The sequence below is a fragment of the Manis javanica genome, chromosome 7 (genome assembly GCF_040802235.1).
Source record: "Manis javanica isolate MJ-LG chromosome 7, MJ_LKY, whole genome shotgun sequence".
In the NCBI taxonomy this organism is placed as follows: Eukaryota; Metazoa; Chordata; class Mammalia; order Pholidota; family Manidae; genus Manis; species Manis javanica.
Window position 1 is genome coordinate 74492658 of NC_133162.1, and position 21043 is coordinate 74513700.

A 21043-nucleotide genomic window follows, 5' to 3' on the forward strand; every position below is an offset into this window, starting at 1 on the left:
TAAAATACTGCGACTGTCTTCTAATGCCTAAACTAATGCTCCCCATAAACATCTCAAAAATGTTAACAAAAGTCAGGTTCTGCTGAATGGCTCAACACAGACTTTGGAGTAAGTTTTAAATCCCAAGCTTGTCACTTCAGGTTATGGGTCCAACTACCTAAGGTACCAGAGCTCCAGATTCATCATCTTCAAAAACAGAAGCACAACCATTGCGCTGGGGTTCAGCCAGATAACTTACATAAAGGCACCTGGCAATGAACTGGCACATCATAAGCCCTCAAACAGCATTTTACTTCCTGCTGTTGGAATGAAGGGCCTAGACCTTTAGCTTCACCAAGACTGTATCCCATTAACCTTGGTTAATGGTCCAGTGGACAATTTTTAAAAGAAAATACTTCAGCTAGAGATGTCATTTTCAATTACAGTTAAAAACAAAAGCAAAACATCAGAGAATTATACTTATTTTATAAATCTGTTTCAAACAAAGTTTCATCTCTCATCTATCCTTTACCTCACCTTAGAACAATGCCTCCCACCCACAAAAGTCTGGACATCACCAACCTGCTGAAAATACTCCACAGGTGTCCATTTCCTACCATAGCTGCTCTCAGTGACAGTCCCCTCACTCAACTGTGTCACCAGTTGTGAGAAATATTGAAAAAAAATTGTGTCATTTTTACTCTTCACAAATATTCTAGAAGTTGATAACATAATTATAGGAAGAACCAAACCATATAGTATACTTCCGAGGGCCAAAAGGGAAATCCCTGTGAGTTATTTTATACTTTACCTCTAGTATGGAAGTCTGTCTAATTTGACTTTTTTGTTTTGGCTGCATCTTTTTTCCACTCTGGTATGCTTGGTTCTAGTTAAATACCTATCATTGTACTTACATGTGTGAAACATGTTTGTGAAATAAATATATAATGGCTTTAAAAAAATAATTCCCTAAATACCTACCACTTTAAAATTGAACACTGATCTGGTGTAACCAGATACCATTGCATTTAAATAGTGAGCAAATCCTTGAGTACTATTAAAAATGAAATAACTTCTTTAAAAAGGCTAGTAGGCAAAACTATAGCTGGTTTCTAATATCCTTTCCTAGTCTAGTCGCATAGCTTCATATGTTATAAGTAATAGTTACTGATAAAGTACCACTTTTTCAAGTGATTGTATTTTCTGAATAAATTAGAGGCAATTAAATGCTACTCCCACAATAAAACTTATCTCACACTCCACTATGCTTTCCTAAGTGGAAAAAAAAGGGTACTGAAGGGCCCCCACATAAGATGGCGAAATTCCTGCTTCTCTTCTGGGTCCTCGGTTCCCGCCGGCGCCACCTGAAGCCCAATCACCCCTCGCCTCCCTAACCCCAGCACCTAGGCAATAGCCACCAGCCCCGTAGAAGTGACACCTCAATCAGCTCATGCCCCTTCCTATATAACCCAGCATCTTTCCCTAATAAAGCGGAATTCTCCAGTGAATTGCTGCTGTGTTTCGCTCCTTTCCTTTCATTGGTGCCAAAACCCAGGAGATGGGACACCCCAACTGGGCCCCGTCTTCCCCCGACACCAGCAGCAGCTTGCCCTCGTCCTCTTTTTCCAGTGCTGGCTCCTCACACTCACCACTCCTCTTTGGCCTTTGAGTAAGTTTTCCCCCGGAGTGGGCTGCTCTTCCCCGAGCTATCACAGCGCCATTGACCGTGATCGTCTGACAAGGCCCTGACGCTCGGGGATGAGGAGGGAACTCTCCCCGCCTCAGGCCTTCACGGCTGCGGCGGACCCTCAGGCCCCTCCTCCAACAGCCATAAACAAGGTGACTCCTTTGCGGATGAGAACGCTCCCTTTCCCACCAATCCTCCTTCCGTTCCTTCCGCCAAAAATTCCTAGTAGTAGGTTCCTCGTTCTTAGAGAAGTCTGAGTGACGACCCACACTTCCTAAGAAATTCCGACTCCTATACGAGTTTCCGCAGACCACCAAGGATCATCGGGGATGCCCTTTGTCTCCTTGCGGCCTGCTCCCAGTCCGAGGATCTCCGTTCGTCTCCCCCTGTTTGTCTCCTTCTCTGTCCTTTAGTCATGGGAGCCCCCTCATCCCTCCCTGAAAGTTCACCTCTTGAATGCCTGCTCAAGTATCTAGCCACCCTCTCCCTGACACCTGATATAAAACCAAAACTCCGTAAATACTGCTCCCAAGATTGGCCGACATACCCCCTAGACAATAACAACCAATGGCCCGCAGGGGGAACTCTTGATCCTAACATCACTCGCGATCTCTTTAACTACTGCCAGTGCCTGAAAAAATGGAAGGAGATTCCCTATATCGAAGCCGTCTCCTCCTCCCGCCTCCCACCAAGTTCTCCTAGCCTGAAAGCCGTCTCCTCCGCAGAAGCCTCCCTGTCCACTCCCTTCCCTCTCCTCCTCCCGCACTCCTCGTCTCCGCGCCTCCTCCCACCTCCCCCCAAGTTCTCCTAGCCTGCAAGCTGTCTCCCCGAAAGAAGCCTCCCATTCACTCCCTTCCCCCTCCTCTCCTACAACAGCCCCTCCCCCTTCCTCCACCACCATCTCCTCGCCCACCTCATCCCCACTGCAGATGAAGCCTGAGCCTAGGATCCCTTTCCACTGATCCCACGACATATATCAGGGAGTTTTAATGGACCCTCCAGTCATACAGCCTCACACATCATGACATTTTCATGCTCCTGGCCAATACCCTTCTTCCTGAAGAGCGTAGACGAGTTTGGGACTTCGCCCAAACGCACGCTACCGAAACCCACAAGACTGACCCCACCTATCCCCCCTAGCCCCACCGCTGTCCCCGAACAAGACCCACACTGGGATTATAACACCGCCATAGGTCTCCACTCTCGAGATATCTTCGCCTGCTGCTTAATAGCAGGTCTGAAAAAGGCAGCTCGTAAAGTAGTCAATTTTCAAAAGCTCCAAGACATAATTCAAAGGAGGGAGGAAACTCCGAGTTCTTAGACAGACTCATTCAAGCCCTTTTACAGTATACCAGCCTGGACCCAGAAACGCCTGATGGAAGACATGTCCTTATGACATACTTCCTAGCTCAAAGCTACCCCGACATTAAAGCTAAACTCAAAAAGTTAGAACAGGGCCCCGCTACCTCACAGACTGAGATCCTAACAGTGGCCTTTAAAGTCTTCCATAACCGGGAGGAGGAGAAAGAACGCCGTAAACAAAAGGCTGATCAGGCCAATTTCCAAATGTTGGCCCAGCTGATAAAACCACAACCTGGGCGCCCTTCTACAAACAAGCCCCCCCCAGAAGCTTGTTTCAAGTGCGGAAAAGAAGGACATTGGTCAAGGGTGTGCCCCTCCCCCAGATCTACCACCCCATGACCCAGATGCCACAAAAAGGGCCACTGGGAGGGCGGTCTGATTGCCCAACCACCCGAAGGGGAGGCTGGACAAACAACCCCCATCCTAAGCCCACCGTAGTGGGGCTAACAGAAGAAGATTGACGGGACTCAGGGGCTTCTCGCCCGACCATTTCCATCACCAAACAAGAGCCCAGGGTTACTTTTAACAGTAGACGGTCGCCCCATCTCCTTCCTCCTAGATACAGGAGCCACCTTCTCAGTCTTGCGAGAATACCGGGGCCCTACCATGCCTGCCATTACTCCTATAGTTGGGGTAGGAGGTAAACAGATTTTCCCATTAAAACCCACCCCCTTTTCATGCACAATCCAAGACAATCCCATACCTTTCTCCCACTCCTTCCTGGTTATGCCCCAGTGTCCCACCCCTTAACTAGGACGGGACATCCTTTCTCTCCCCTATGTTTCCATAACTATATCTACTCCCACAGCCTCCAGTACTCCCTTTCTGATGGCCCTCATAGCCGATGACCCCCCTCTACCCAATGAAAGCTCCAGTTCCGCCCTCATACACCCTGTAAATCCCAAAGTTTGGGACATTACAAGCCCCTCCGTGGCTCTATGTTCTCCTGCCTCTATCAAATTATGTGACCCCTCTCAGTATATCTGTCAGGCCCAATACCCCCTAACCACTTCAGCCCTCATAGGCCTTCAACCCATCATTCAAGATCTCTTAAACAAAAATTACCTCAGACCCACTCACTCCCCATTTAATACCCCCATATTAGCTGTTAAAAAAAAAACCAACAGATCTTTCCACCTTGTCCAAGACCTTCGCCTTGTCAACATGGCCGTCGTCCCTATCCATCCCTTAGTTCCAAATCCATACACCCTTTTATCACGGATCCCTGCCTCGGCCTCCCACTTCTCAGTCCTAGATCTCAAGGATGCATTTTTTTTTTATTCTATCCCTCTGGACCCCTCCTCCCAAGATTTTTTACAGAAAACGGCTCCTCTCTGACCTGCCCGTTCCCAAAACCAAGACAGAAATCCTTTCCTTTCTAGGCCTGGCTGGGTATTTTAGAGCGTGGATCCCTAACTTCTCCCTGTTGGCAAGACCCCTATATGACCTCAGCAAGGGCCCACCTGAAGAACCATTATCCTCCTCACCCTGACACTCCTTCATTAAGCTCCGTCGAGACCTTGTGGAAGCCCCAGCTCTCCACATTCCTGATTTGTCGAAGCCCTTCTCATTATAGATTCATGAGAGGTCCAGTCAAGCTCTAGGAGTCCTAGGCCAACATTATGGCCCATCCTTTGCCCCAGTAGCTTATCTTTCCAAGCAATGAGACCCCACAGTTCGGGGATGGGCCCCCTGCCTACGGGCATTAGCCACTGGACAGCTCTTGCAGAAGGAAGCTCATAAACTGACATTCGGGGCGCCCCTTACCATTCTGTCCCCACATCACCTAAAGGATCTCTTAACCTACAAAAGTTTACAGACTCTCCCTCCCTCCAGACTCCTGACCTTACTGTCCTCTTTCCTCCAAAATCCCGTTCACCCCTTTTGCCATCCATACCCGAATCATGACTTTTTTCTCCTTTACTGCTCCCTCGCTCTCTCTCGCTTTTTTTCCCTCATTCCTATTGTCTTCCCCACCACCCCAGCCTCCTTTGTATGGTGATTCAAAGTCAGACAGACTTACACACAGCATCAAACAAAAATTACTGCCCTCATTGCCGCATCAGACTGCCCTCTGAAAGGCTGCTCCAAGCCTTTATACCTCTACTTTCCTCCCTCCACTGAAGTGTTCACTAGCAGCTACCTTTATTCTCCCTACCTCTGCTTCCTCTATGACCAAAAACAAGCCTGTTGGAGGCGATGGCCAGACACCTACAGGAGATGTCCCTACTGGTCTTGCGCCATTCACTACATGGGTAACTCCCGGTACCCACAGTATTACTCCTCCAACCCATTCTCTTCAATACTAACAAACCCTTTCCTTACCTGGCTTTAGCCCATTGCAGGTTCAATAATAATCATTCTCCTTGCCTGTCTCTTCTTGCCTTGTAAAGTTTATCAAATCCCAAGTTAGTAAAATCTCTAATCAAACTTTCAACCAGCTTTTACTCAGGAACTACCAGCTTTTAGCCACAGAAGATCCCTCACCCTCACATAACCTCCTCACCACACGCTGAGATGGACCCCTCTCTCCGCTAGAAACTGTTCCTGGAAACAATAGCCGCAGAAGCCTGGCTTCTGGCAACCGTATCCTCTTGGCACCATTAGAATCAACAAGTCCTCGACCTATGGTTACAGGGGAGCTTCATTGATTTACAACCTGAAGAAGTCCACATCTACTCGTGCTTACTGTGGGGAGTCCTATCAACCCTTTCCTCCCAATCCTCAAGCCCTCACTCCCTTCTCCGCCCCCGTTCAGCAGGAAGCAGTCAGAGAGAAAGCAACGTCCACGACCCCATAGAGGAGAAAGGGAGGAATGAAGGGCCCCCACCAGCAAGATGGCAAACTTCTGGCTTCTCTTCCGGGTCCTCAGTTCCCGCCGGCGCCACCTGAAGCCCAATCACCCCCCACCCCTCTAATCCCAGCACCTAGGCAATAGCCACCAGCCCCGTAGAAGTGACACCTCAATCAGCTCATGCCCCTTCCTATATAACCAAGCACCTTTCCCTAATAAAGCGGAATTCTCCGGTGAATTGCTACTGTGTGTCGCTCCTTTCCTTTCAGGTACAACTTCTGCCAGAGTGCTAGAAAGTCAAGATCGTCTGATGTAGGCTTTGGCCCTGGCACGTGAGAGCCACCAGGAAGAATGGTTGTGCATCTGTAGGATGAGAGGCCCCCAGGAACAAAAGGTAGAAACTGCTGCCCCTCAACTCCTTGGGCTGTTTATGAATCTCCTACTCCACTCCCAATTTCATTGCCCTTACCTGACGTCCAGGAGCTTCCACTAACACAGTCCATAAAATACCAGGTACAACCCAACTCTGAGCCTTAGCTCATGGCACTCTTTCTTGCTGCAATGGCCTTAGAATCTGGCCCATCATTCCTCACCCAGCTAACATCTCATCCGTGAAGCTTTTCCCTGCTATCTTACATCACTGAGCTCCTTCTCATCTGAACTTCCAGAACAGCAGCCATGTAGCTCCGACATGCTCTGTCATGTTACCCCAGTCAAGACTATAACCTCTTAAGGACAAAGTCTTTCTCGAAGTCACCAGTTCCCTGCAATCTGAGTCAAGTCAGAAACTGTTCACTACACATTCTCTGTCCTCTAATTAAACACATCGTGGAAGGCACTCAATGTGTGGACTATGCTAGCATTCACCATGCTGTCATTTCATACTGGTAGGAATAAGAGTCAAAGCAGTTAACAGATAGATAGGGAAACACAGCCTTCCAAGAACTAACAGATGACAGCCCCACCTGCAACCTATTTTTCTATAGCCATCAAGATAAACACGGTTTTTTTTTTAAAGAGGGAACGAGAGGGTAAAGAAGGAGGAAGACACAGAGAGTATTGTAGCAGGCAAAACCTAAAATATTTACTATCTGGCCTTCTACAGAAAATCTCTGTGGACCTAGGCTCTATTACAATTATTTTTTTTTGTATCATTAATCTACAATTACATGAACAACATTATGTTTACTTGACTACCCCATCATCAACTCCCCACCACATACACCATTACAGTCGATGTCCATCAGCATAGAAAGATGCTACAGAATCACTACTTGTCGTCTCTGTGTTCTACAGCCATCCCCATGCACCAACCCGCTACATTATGTCTACTAATCGTAATGCCCCTATTTTTTCCCTTATCCCTCCCTTCCAACCCATCCTCCCCAGTCCCTTTCCCTTTGGTAACTGTTAGTCCATTCTTGAGTCCTGTGAGTCTGCTGCTGTTTTTGTTCCTTCAGGTTTTTTCTTTGTTCTTATACTCCACAGATGAGTGAAATCATTTCATACCTGTCTTATTTCACTGAGCATCATACCCTCTAGCTCCATCCATGTTGTTGCAAATGGTAGGATTTCTTTTCTTCTTATGGATGAATAATATTCCATTGTGTATATGTACACATCTTCTTTATACATTCATCTACTGATAGACACTTAGGTTGCTTCCATGTCTTGGCTATTACAAAATAGTGCAGCGGTAAACATAGGGGTGCATATGTCTTTTTCAAACTGGGCTGCTGCATTCTTAGGGCAAATTCCTAGGGTGGAACACCTGGGTCAAATGGTAGTTCTATTTATAGATTTTTGAGGAACCTCCATACTGCTTTCCACAATGGTTGAACTAATTTACATTCCCACCAGCAGTGTAGGAGGGTTACACTTTCTCCACATCCTCGGCAACAATTGTTGTTGTTTGTCTTTTCAATGATGGCGATCCTTACTGGTGTGAGGTGATATCTCATTGTGGTTTTAATTTGCATTTCTCTGATGATTAGTGATGTGGAGCATCTTTTCATATGCCTGTTGGCCATCTGAATTTCTTCTTTGGAGAAGTGTCTGTTCAGATCCTCTGCACATTTTTTAACTAAATTATTTGATTTTTGTTTGTTGAGGTGCATTAGCATTTTATATAATTTGGATGTCAACCCTTTATCGCATATGTCATTTCTGAATATGTTCTCCATTACTGTAGGATGCCTTTATGTTCTGTTGGTAATGTCCTTTGCTGTACAGAAGCTTTCAGCCTGATATAGTTCCACTTGTTCATTTTTGCCTTTGATTCCCTTGCCCAGGGAGATATGTTCATGAACAAGTTCCTCAAATTTATGTCCAAGAGATTTTAGCCTATATTTTTTTCTAAGAGTTTTATGGTTTCATGGCTTACATTCAGGTCTTTGATCCATTTTGAGTATACTTTTGTGTATGGGGTTAGACAGTGATCCAGTTTCATTCTGTTACATGTAGCTGTCCAGTTTTGTCAACACCAGCTGTTGAAGAGGCTGTCATTTCCCCATTGTATATATCCATGGTGTCTTTATCATATATTAATTGACCATATGTTTGGGTTAATATCTGGACCTTCTATTCTGTTCCACTGGTTTGTGGGTCTGTTCTTGTGCCAGTACCAAATTGTCTTGATTACTGTGGCTTTGTAGTAGAGCTTGAAGTTGGGAAGTGAGATCTCCCCTGCTTTATTCTTCCTTCTCACGATTGCTTTGGCTATTCGAGTCCTTTGTGGCTCCATATGAATTTTAGAAGTATTTGTTCCAGTTTGTTGAAGAATGCTGTTGGTATTTTGATAGGGATTGCATTGAATCTGTAGATATCCTTAGGCAGGTATGGACATTTTGACAATACTAATTCTTCCTAGCCAAGAGCATGGGATGAGTTTCCATTTGTTAGTGTCCTCTTTCATTTCTCTTAAGAGCATCTTGTAGTTGTCAGGGTATAGGTCTTTCACTTCCTTGGTTAGGTTTATTCCTAGGTATTTTCTTTTTTTGATGCAATTGTTAATGGAATTGTTTTCCTGATTTCTCATTCTCCTAGTTCATCGTATATAGGAAAGTAACAGATTTCTGTATATTAATTTTGTATCCTGCAACATTGGTGAATTCAGATATTAGTTCTAGTAGATTCAGAGTGGAGTCTTTAGGGTTTTTTATATACAACATCATGTCATCTGCAAATAGTGACAGTTTGACTTCTTCTTTACCAGTCTGGATGCCTTGTATTTCTTTGTTTTCTGATTGCCATGGCTTGGAGCTTGAAAACTATGTTAAATAACAGTGGGGACCAAGTGGACATCCTTGTCTTGTTCCCTATATTAGGTGAAAAGCTTTCAGCTTCTCGCTGTTAAGTATAATGTTGGCTGTGGGTTTGTCATATATGGCCTTTGTTATGTTGAGGTACTTGCCTTCTAAACCCATTTTGTTGAGAGTTTTTATCATGAATGGATGTTGAATTTTGTTGAGTGCTTTTTCAGCATCTATGGAGATGATCATGTGGTTTTTGTCCTTTTTGTTGATGTAGTGGATGATGTTGATGGATTTTTGAATGTTGTACCATCCTTGCATCCCTGGGATGAATACCACTTGGTCATGATGTATGATCCTCTTGATGTATTTTTGAATTCGGTTTGCTAATATTTTGTTGAGTATTTCTGCAACCATGTTCATTAGGGATTTTGGTCTATAATTTTCTTTTTTTGTGGCGTCTTTCCCTGTTTTTGGTATTAGAGTGATGCTGGCTTCATAGAATGAGTTTGAAAAGTATTCCCTCCTCTTCTTTTTTTGGAAAACTTTAAGGAGAACGTGTATTATGTCTTCTCTATATGAATGATAAAATTCAGCGGTGAAACCATCTGGTCTGGTGGTTTTGTTCTTGGGGGATGATTTTCAGACAAGAACAAAAAAATATTTATCTTAAAATTGAGACTTCTAGACATAGCAGCTACCAAGGTCACCTTAGACTTTAAATAGCAAGACCAATTAACCTAAAAGGTTGAGCTTCACACTGAAGTCTAAACAGCATCAACACCCTACTTTTTTTCCTGCCCACCTTTAAAAACTGCCTCATATCACATCAGCAGCCTGCTGCTGGAAAAGTCAAACAGGACATCTAAGAAACCAACAAATACATGAATCCCCTGGGATCTTTCAAGGGTGACTTGGACAATGTATCTCAAGTACTCAGTACCCAGCAGACAATTAACCCTAAATTCCTTCGCCCTTAACAGGCTGAACTCAGCATCACATGGTTTTTGGTAATTTTAAAATCAGGTAGTTATTCCCAGAATTGTGAACAATTTTTGGTATTTCCCCTCAAAGGATCTTTTCCTCATTTGGGGAGACCGGATAAGAGGGGAAGGTAGGGAACTGGAGAAAAAGGGACCAGAAGCCAGGGACTTCTTAACAGATCATATACAGCCCTTGCCCTTTTCATCTGTTTTCTCATTCCTTCATCCAAATACTCATGAGTCCCCACATATAAGGCTTGTGCCGAGCCCAAGGAAAACATTTAACAAAAATATGGGACTTGATTTAGTAGGGGAGTTTAATGTATCAAATCACATAAAAAAATGTAGACTTGTAATTGTGGGGCATGCTACTAATGAAGTCATTAACTAGGTCACAATGTTTCAGGTCAAATTCCTAAATTAACAGATTAATGAAGCTTTAAGAACTGTACTCCTTTCTGATAACACATTTATGCACGAGCCATTGTTAACTAGTCTTGCTCCCCCTTCAGAGTCCTCTCTTGAGCCTTTACTAAAGGTACTAATTTCTGTTGCCCTAGAAAGTCCTGATTGCTCTTCAGTTTCACAATTCTGTAATGCAGTTTGCAACCTGGTAGCTACTCCAGGTTAATTACTAAAATCCAGAAACCTGACTTTGAATTTCTTTCCAATAAACTGCCATGAACCAAATAGCACCATCATTCAAGCCAGAAGTATAATACATGAATGAGTACCAGTGACAGGGTTTGAAGAAAACACATAAAAAGCTAAATCACTGCCATATGTATTTCCAGTATGTAGATTTTTTTCAGAATTCTACTAAGCATTAGCTCTGCCACATCATTATGCTCTGCCACAAATGAAAAGAACATGTAATGGCATAATGAGGCCTGGGAAACAGATAAATTTGCCAATGACAACAGGCCCATCTAGTGTGGAATTCTGGCGGCAGGTGGAAGGGGAAGAGGCATAAGGGGCAGGAGAGATGGATGGAAAACGGAGTCCAAGAAGTGAACAGAAATAAAGAACTATTATAAAAAACAAAAAAAGAGAAAGAAAAAGAAAAAAAGGAAGAAAAAGGTCAAGAAAACAAACAAAAAACCCCCACAAAAACTAAATCATGGAAAACTCAGAATCTAAGAAAACTTGGCCAAAAAAAACAGCTGGAGAAAAAAAAAAGCCTAAAGGCTGTGATTCAGAAAGAGAAATTTGTAATCCCCACTCACCCCCATCGTCAAAGGTCAATCAGGTATCAATCGAGTACCAATGGGATACAGGCACATCAGGTACAAAAGAAGCCTCCCAATTCTATTCCTTGCCCAATCTAGAGCTGCAACACTGACTACAGAGAAGAGCTGGGCACCTAATTCGGCAAGAAAAGGCACAGAATGAGAGCAACAAGTACATTTAAGAGGACACCAAATTCAGCTTAGTGAAAACCTGATGGGGCTGCATCTATCAGTAGTAGAGGTGAGTCCTGTAAACTTCCTCTTCCAGTAAGAAAGATGCTCAGGACCAAGCACGGACATTCTGTACAGACAATCAGAAAATAACTACAGAGTTTACTAGAATTCTCATTACATTTTAAACTTACTGACAAAGAGATTTCTAAGAATTTTATTAAGATCTTTATTTCACACATAGCGCCTAAAAAAGCTACTAGCAGTAGCATTTCAACCCAAACTACTAAAAAATGCACAATGATGCATAAGATACCTACATGACAGTATTTTATCTTAATCCTGATTCTTGGGCTTTTTACAATCTTCCATTTTCCAAATCTTTCCTATTACTGTACATCTAACAGTCTCAGGAGATAGCCAACTTTAACAAAATCATTTTTTCACAAATTAAGTAATGCTGATAGTCAGTCACCCTATGAGAAATACAGATCAACTTAAGTTTCCACTCCATCCTCATCTCTTAACAGCCTCTTCACTCACCCAGCTCCAGCCACACTTGAGCCCTTTCTATTATTATAGTGTAACGGAAAACTGTAATCTTCTCTAAAAAAAGGCTCTGATTTATGTATTACCAGGGCCTAGCACTTTGAAATACAATATACAGACAAAAATCACACACAGGTTAAAGCTCAATAATTGTTTAAGGATGAGTCTTACCAGATTTGGCCATAACAACAAAACATTAATGAGAATATTCCAAGTAAACATATAGGCCTATAATATACTTTATCAGAACATATGGACACAGTGACTGCAACCACATGCTGGTGTCCAAAGGATTAGAGCAGGAGTATGGCTCTCCTTACAGAATGTGCACAAGGGTTGAGGGCCACACAATTCAGCACAACTGCTAGCTATTCTCAATACTAAGGGAAAGATTAGAATATGAGGAAATTTCATTATTAAACTTTTTAAAGGCTTGGCAAAAAAATATTTTCTTCACTTTAGTGATTTTAAAAAACGGATTAACCCTAGAGAAAGAAGCTTCAATTACCCAGAACCACTGTGTCTATCAAAATTTGGGAGGGACCCTATTAATAGATTACATAGTATCACAATGACTCCTTCTCCTAGGAAAAAGTATTACGTGTAAGTTCGAGGTAACTAAGTAATAACTCACGTTTTCAATGAACTGGGTATTAGACAGCATAAGGAAGTCATTGAAGACATTATGTAGGCGACAATCTGTGGCTTTAGTTTCCTGAATTAGTCCATCCACTTGTTACTTGATTTCACGGGTCCTAGAGATAGTCTGCTGTGAAAATTCCTGCAGAAACTGTAGTAGCTATTTAAAAAATAAACGTACAGTAGTATCACTATTTTATGCATCTATTGTGTGTCAAAACAAGAACCCATTCCCATTCACCTCTGTGTGTTGACGTGTACTGGAATGTGAAAGTGATCATTTCTGACAGTACTAAAACCAAACAATTCAAAGACATCACCAAAGCTCATCAAAACAGTGGCAAGGAGTCAACGAGTACTTGCTATTTTATTTCCGGAGGAATTTTCAAGTCCTATTTGATTGTCATTGTACAGGGATCACAAAGAGTAAAATAAAACTGCCACTCTGATCCAGAAAGTGCTATTCATAGGGGACTTAAGAATCACAGTTCTGAGCGTCTTGGGTCCTTGCCCTGAGGAAGTACCATGCAAGGATATCCACATACTGACGTCTCTACCCCCGAATCAGTCCAGGTCCCAACTTGGAACCGCCTAACCAGTGCCACAGTCATCCCCCGGCGCGGCGGAAACCTATCTGCCCCGTTCAGGTGCATCGCTAAGAACCCCAAACCAGGCAAAGAACTCCGCGTCTGGACAGCAGGCAGAGTGGGGGCGCTCAGCGGCTACGGTCAGCCCCCGCCCTGGTGCCAAGAGACCGCCACAGTGGAGTTTTCGAGGGAGAGAAGGGATGCGTTAAGACCAGAAGCAGCGGGGCGCACTGGATGTTGAGGGAATCAAGGCTCCATCCTCCAGCTCGCAGGCCGGGGGCCATCCCAGGCGGCCTGCCCTCCCCTCCGGTCCCTGGGGCCAGCCTCTCAAGCCCGCGTCGGCCGCCAGCGACCACCTCTGGCTGCTTCTGTGGATCTCCTCCACCGACCAGGGCCGCTCCCACACGGGCTCCGACGCCGGTGTCCGCTCCTGGTCGGGGGTTGTCCCGTTCTGCAGCGAAAAGGACGAGAAGAGGGGCTGCGCCGCAGGGAGGCCGCAGCCCGAGCCACCCCGACCAGACCGCGGACCGCCCTCCTCACCATCCCGACAGTGAGGCTCCGCCGGCGCGCGCGGGAACCACACCCTCCCACACACGCAGATTTCCGGAAGCCGAGCTCGAAGCAGGTCAGGCTCAGCACGTGACCTAGCCTCACGGGAACTCACACGCACGTGACCGGGCGTGTCGCGCAGCCGGAAGGAAGCTGCGGCCTCCGCTGGGGACGGGAAGTAGTCGGCATGCAAGCTGGGTTGGCGAAGCTGGAGAACGGAAGGCTTGTACGCCAGGCGGCGCTGGAGGGGTGGGGTCGGTCCGGTCACACTTCACCGAAGAGCGCAGATGACTGCGTCGTGATCAGCCTTTGGAGCACACAGCCAGCCCGCGCGTCCCGAGGAGCGCAAAGGGCAGTTGTGGAACCAGTCTAGGGCTTTAGACGTCGGCGATGTGGCTGGAGGAAAAGCTCGTCCCTGCTGAGCCCCTTCCATGCTGCACCTCCGTTGCCTGTCGCAGAGCCGGTATACAGGTGCTCAGTAAATGGAGAATGACCTATCTAGCTGTCATCATGCTTCTGGTAACATGCTTAATGTCAACTCACTTTGTAGGGCCTACTTAAAATACTTTACTCCCTTGGCATTGCCCAGAGATTCAAGTCCAGGCTTCTCATACGGCGGGCAAAAACCCTATATAATCTGATCCCTTCCTGCAAATGCATCTTCAACTCTCCCAGCTCCCCACTATGCTCAATGATCAGCTATTTTATCTCACACTTTCTTGAAGTTCCTTCTGCTGAGTCCCTCTTGTGCTACTTAAACTTACTTTTTAAAGTAAAGATCCCAATTTCGTCCCATGCCTTTGTGCCCAAGACCAAGTTATCGAACCTCCCTGAGCTTTCCGCAGTGAAAGACAAATAAATTATCCGCAGGGATGTGATAGTAAATGTGATAATATTTGTATAACAGCTAGCACGGTGCCTGCCATACCATGGGCATTCAACAGATCTGACCACTTCTGTGCCATTTGTCTAACTCTTGGACTTCTTTGTTTTTGCCTCTATCACCACAAAACTCCCTTGATTATCCCCAGTATAGTTTATATGCCCCTCAGTTACTTTCTATATGTTTCATATGTAATATCAAAGGATTACCTTGTATTGTCATTTACTTAGGTAACTTGTCTCCCCCTTAATAATAGCAAACATATATGAAGTGCTCAGTATTTCCCATTTTATTTAAATCCTATTTCTCACAGTAACCCTAAGAGGTGGGTACTATTATTCCCATGTTGTAGTTGAGGAAACTGAGGCACAAAAAGATAAGTGACTTCAGGGGAGGATAACTAAGGTTAGACAGTCAGTAAAGAGGCAGAACCAAGAACCCGCACAGTTAGCCGTTATGTTACAGTGTAGCTAGTCTTCCTTTCATAAGGGAACTACATTTTTCAGTTGCCATCTACCAACCTGCTAGTCATCATTAAAAATAATACAGTATAAGGAATATAGTAAAAAATATTATAATAACTTTGTATACTGAGAGAAGGTAACTATGCTTACAATGGCGAGCATTTAGTAGGGTAATTGTTGAATCACTATGTTGTACACCTGAAACTATTACAATATTGTATGTCAACTATGTAAACTACACTTCAATAAAAAATTTTTAAATTTTAAAAATAAAACCACTTCACAAAAATAAATAATTTTAAAATTAAAAAAAATAAAATCTATGAAACTATGGATAATGACATTGTCCAAAAATATAATTTAAAGTCCTACATAGGAAAATCTCCTAAAGGTGTAGCTAAAATGACAAAAAACATTCAGCAATAGTTACTCATAAGAATTCATATATTCATATATAAATTTATTTTTCAAATCAATATGTTGACATCCCACTATTAAAAAAAACCCAAATCCAAAAACTTCAGAATTTGATTAGTAAAATTGAGGCGAACGAGTTATCAAGTTATATAACATCACATGGGCCACTTCGGTCGCTGTGTGGATGAACTTGGCTTCAAGGTGCATTAACAACCTTAATCTATATCCCACTTCTCAAAGCTCCTCATCACCTGCACCTGGATCTTACCACCTGAAACTTTCTTACTTCTAAATCTATAGAAAAGCCTCTTAAACTTTCAGATCTCTCTCTTGTTCACTGGTCTGTTCTCAACTAACCCAAGCCTCAGTCTCTCAATGCCTCTTTTCCCCCCCTTTCCACCCTTTTAGCTTTACTTCCTTGCCTGTGCTGCCTAGAGCCCACGGTTTAGCCTTCAGCTTCCTTGACAGTCCTTTAATATCCTCACTTTATGTTTTGACACATACTCTCTGCCAGCTCCTAACTTTAAATCAGTCCAACTATACCCTTTCTCCTTTTCTGCACCTAAGTTCCTGAAAGAAATCACCACAAATTCATATTCTGCAAATTTGGCTGGACCTTCAGCACTGATTAGCAGTCTTTTAACTTATCCTTGATCTTTATACTTATCCTTGATCAGCTCCCTTCTATAAACTTCATCACATTTTTCAACATATCCAACCCACCTGCCTCTGTGAGAGAAAACAGACTTCCTCTTCTCACCTAGTACCTAAAGGGTTTTTGTGTGTACACTTTCCGTATCTCACACAATTCTTTATTTGCACAAAACAGAATTTGACTGGAAACTCAAACAAAATACAATTTTTTGTGAAGATAGTACAAAGCTTACAGAACTTAAGGAACAGCTAAGCAGACAGGTTTTGGGAAGAGCATAACTAGAGAAACTCATAATGTCCTTTGAGCCACTGTCATCAGAATGACTCAGCTCTAATCATTTGCCTTCGTGTTTTTCTTTTCAAGTTTCAAATTCCTAAGATAAATAGTGAAGGGTCTCCACCAGTAAGATGGCAAACTTCTGGCTTCTCTTCGGGGTCCTCAGTTCCTGCCGGCACCACCTGAAGCCCAATCACCTCTCGCCCCCCTCCCAATCTCAGCACCTAGCCAACAGCCACCAGCCCCGTAGAAGTGACACCTCAATCAATTCATGCCCCTTCCTATAAACCCCAGCACCTTTTCCTAATAAAGCGGAACTCTCCGGTGAATTGCTGCTATGTATCACTCCTTTCCTTTCATTGGTGCTGAAACCCGGGAGACGGGACACCCCAACTGGGCCCCGTTTTCCCCCCGACACCAGCAGCAGCTTGCCCTCGTCCTCTTTTTCCGGCGCTGGCTCATAACACTCACCACTCCTCTCTGGCCTTTAGGTAAGTTTTCCCCCCGGAGTGGGCCACTCTTCCCCGAGCTATCGCAGTGCCATTGACCGTGATCGTCCAGCAAAGCCCTGACGCTCAGGGATGAGGAGGGAACGCTCCCCGCCTCAGGCCTTCACGGCTGCGGCGGACCCTCAGGCCCCTCCTCCAAAAGCCACAAATCCCCGCCTCAGGCCTTCATGGCTGCGGCCGACTCTCAGGCACCCCCCTCCAACAGCCATAAATGAGGTGACTCCTTTGTGGATGAGAACGCTCCCTTTTCCCCACCTCCTCCTTCTGCTCCGTCCGCCAAAAACGCCTAGCGCTAGGTACCTCGAGACTCCGGCACTCTGCCTTCTTAGGGAAGTCTGGGTGACGACCCACACTTCCCAAGAAATTCCGACTCGTATACGAGTTTCCGCAGACTACCAAGGATCATCGGAGACGCCCTTTGTCTCCTTGTGGTCTGCTTCCAGTCCGAGGATCTCCGTTCGTCTTCCCCTGTTTGTCTCCTTCTCTGTCCTTTAGCCATGGGAGCCTCCTCATCCCTCCCTGAAAGTTCACCTCTTGAATGCCTACTTAAGCATCTGGCTACCCCCTCCCTGACGCCTGATATAAAACCAAAACTTCTCCGTAAATACTGCTCCTAAGATTGGCCGACATACCCCCTAGACAATAACAACCAATGGCCCGCAGGGGGAACTCTTGATCCTAACATCACTTACGATCTTTTTAACTACTGCCAGCGCCTGAAAAAATGGAAGGAGATTCCCTATATCGAAGCTTTCCGCCTCCTCCTCTCCCCGCCCCCTCCCAAGTTCTCCTAGCCTGCAAGCCGCCGCCACCGCAGAAGCCTCCCGTTCACTCCCTTCCCCTTCTTCTCCTACAAGAGCCCTTCTTCCTTCCTCCCCAACCATCTCCTCCCCCATCTCACCTCCTCCACCTTCATTCCCTGCAGATTAAGCCTGAGCCTTTCAGCCCCCTTTAACTAGGTCCCAAGAGCCTCCTCCGTCTTTGCCCTCATCACCTGTTTCTCCCCTGTTAGGGACCGCCTTTGTCTTCTCACGTGTTTGTAGGGAGAATGGGAAAGCACCTTCCCCCATGTCTGAACGCAGCATGGGAAAGCACAAGCTAGAGAACAACCGGTGCAGTCCTTAGAAGTTATCTGTCCACAAAAACATATCTTGCCAAGACTCCTCACTCTGAAAATAGGGAGACCTTGAAGATGTGTAGAAACACCGCCCCTGCTTCTAAATATGACCTTCCCCCACTTGCAGATGTGGCAGGAATAGAGAAAAAAGAACATTCTGTTTATGCATTTCATAAGCAATTAACTGGAGCCCTGCTGCAGCTCAGTTAGTAGAGCATGGGACTCTTAATTCAGAGTCATGAGTTCAAGCCCAACTAGAGCCGCAGAAGTAAGCAGCTGAGCTGCTAGCTGGTGACATGTGGGTCCGATTCTGTCTTTCTTTATTTTCTTTGCCCCCCTTCTGCACTTCAGGACCTGCTCGACTAGGCATGGCTAGACCGCGTCACTCCCCCACAGACTGAGCCAGAACCCTTCAGTCCCCCTCAGACTCAGTCCCAAGAGCCTCCCAAAATTATTGCCCCCCTCCGGGAGGTAGCATAATCCGAAGACAGTGTGCGCGTTCACATCCCTTTCTCCTTAAGAGATTTAGCCCAACTAGAGAAACGCCTAAGTTCCTTTTCCACTGATCCCATGACATACACCAGGGAGTTTCAATGGACCCTCCAGTCTTACAGCCTCACACATCATAACATTTTCATGCTCCTGGCCAATACTCTCCTCCCTGAAGAGCGTAGACGAGTTTGAGACTTCACCCAAACGCAGGCTACCGAAACCCACAGGACTGACCCCACCTATCCCCCTGGCCCCACTGCTGTCCCCGAACAAGACCCACACTGAGATTATAACACCGCCATGAGTCTCCGCTCTCGAGATATTTTTGCCTCCTGCTTAATAGCAGGTCTGAAAAAGGAAGCTTGTAAAGTAGTCAATTTTCAAAAGCTCCAAGACATAATTCAAAAGAGAGACGAAACCCCCTCCGAGTTCTTAGACAGACTCACTCAAGCCCTATTACAGTATACCAGCCTGGACCCAGAAACACCTGAAGGAAGACATGTCCTTATGACATACTTCCTAGCTCAAGGCTACCCCGACATTAAAGCTAAACTCAAAAAGTTAGAACAGGGCACCGCTACCCCACAGACTGAGATCCTAACAGTGGCCTTTAAAGTCTTCCATAACCGGGAGGAGGAGAAAGAACGCCGTAAACAAAAAGCTGATCAGGCCAATTTCCAGATGTTGGCCCAGCTGATAAAACCACAACCTGGGCGCCCCTCTACAAACAAGCCCCCCCCCCCCCAGGAGCTTCTTCAAGTGCGGAAAAGAAGGACATTAGTCAAGGGCATGCCCCTCCCCCAGATCTCCTACCACCCCATGCCCCATATGCCACAAAAAGGGCCACTGGGGGTCTGATTGCCCAACCACCCGAAGGGGAGGCTGGACGAACAACCCCCATCCTAAGCCTGCCATAGTGGGGCTGGCAGAAGAAAATTGATGGGGCCCGGGGGCTTCTCGCCCGACCATTTCCATCACCAAACAAGAGCCCAGGGTTACTTTTAACAGTAGACGGTCGCCCCATCTCCTTCCTCCTAGACACAGGAGCCACCTTCTCAGTCTTGCGAGAATACCGGGGCCCTACCATGCCTGCCATTACTCCTATAGTCAGGGTAAGAGGTAAACAGATTTTCCCATTAAACCCCCTCCCCTTTATGCACAATCCAAGACAATCCCATACCTTTCTCCAACTCCTTCCTGGTTATGCCCCAATGTCCCATCCCTTTACTAAGATGGGACATCCTTTCCCTCCTCCATGTTTCCATAACTATATCCACTCCCACAGCCCCCAGTACTCCCTTTCTGATGGCCCTCATAGCCAATGACCCCCCTCTACCAAATGAAAGCTCCGGTTCTGCCCTCATACACCCTGTAAATCCCCAAGTTTAGGACATTACAAGCCCCTCCGTGGCCCTTTGTCCCCCTGCCTCTATCAAATTACGTGACCCCTTTGAGTATATCTGTCAGGCCCAATACCCCATAACCACTTCAGCCCTCATAGGCCTCCAACCCATCATTCAAGATCTCTTAAACAAAAATTACCTCAGACCCACTCACTCCCCATTTAATACCCCCATATTAGCTGTTAAAAAAAACCAACAGATCTTTCTGCCTTGTCCAAGACCTTCACCTCATCAACATAGCCGTTGTCCCTATCCATCCCTTAGTTCCAAATCCATACAGCCTTTTATCACAGATCCCTGCCTCAGCTTCCCACTTCTCAGTCCTAGATCTCAAGGACCCATTTTTCTATCCCTCTAAGCCCCTGCTCCCAAGATTTTTTTATCTTCACCTAGATGGACCCATACACAAGACATTCTGAACAACTCACTTAGACAGTTTTGCCACAAAGCTTCCGAGATAGTCCCCATATATTTAGACAGGTCCCAGCTCAGGACCTCAAACATTTTCATCATAAGCACTCCAAGTCCACCTTATTATAATACATGGAGAATCTTCTACTCTGCAGTCTCTCGTGGGAACAGTCTCAACTTGACACTGCCTCCCTACTTAACCTTCTAGCATCCAGAAGTTACCGAGTATCCTCCGTCAAAGCTCAAATCTCTTCCCCTTCTGTCACTTACCTCAGATTCCTTCTATCTCAACAAAGAAAGTCCATTACCTTAGACAGAAAATGGCTCCTCTCTGACCTGCCCATTCCCAAAACCAAGACAAAAATCCTTTCCTTTCTAGGCCCTTTCTAAGCCTAGCTAGATATTTTAGAACGTAGATCCCTAACTTCTCCCTGCACCCTGTTGGCAAGACCCCTATACAACCTCAGCAAGAGCCCCCCTAAAAAACCATTATCCTCCTCACCCCGACACTCCTTCATTAAGCTCTGTCAAGCCCTTGTGGAAGCCCCAGCTCTCCATCTTCCTGATTTGTCCAACCCCTTCTCATTATACATTCATGAGAGGTCCAGTCAAGCTCTAGGAGTCCTAGGCCAATTT

General features: G+C 45.4%; 1 protein-coding gene across 1 annotated transcript; it reads right to left on the bottom strand.

The window, feature by feature from the left end:
• Window positions 1–12992: 12992 nt before the first annotated feature.
• On the bottom strand, window positions 12993–13889 carry LOC140850429 (WASH complex subunit 2-like). The gene is made up of 2 exons (XM_073241157.1): window positions 13772–13889; window positions 12993–13682 (listed from the first exon to the last, which is right to left on the bottom strand). The coding sequence occupies exons 1-2, from the start codon at window positions 13772–13774 to the stop codon at window positions 13437–13439; spliced, it is 249 nt and encodes an 82-aa protein (XP_073097258.1). The 5' UTR covers window positions 13775–13889; the 3' UTR covers window positions 12993–13436.
• Between the last annotated feature and the right edge of the window lie 7154 nt (window positions 13890–21043).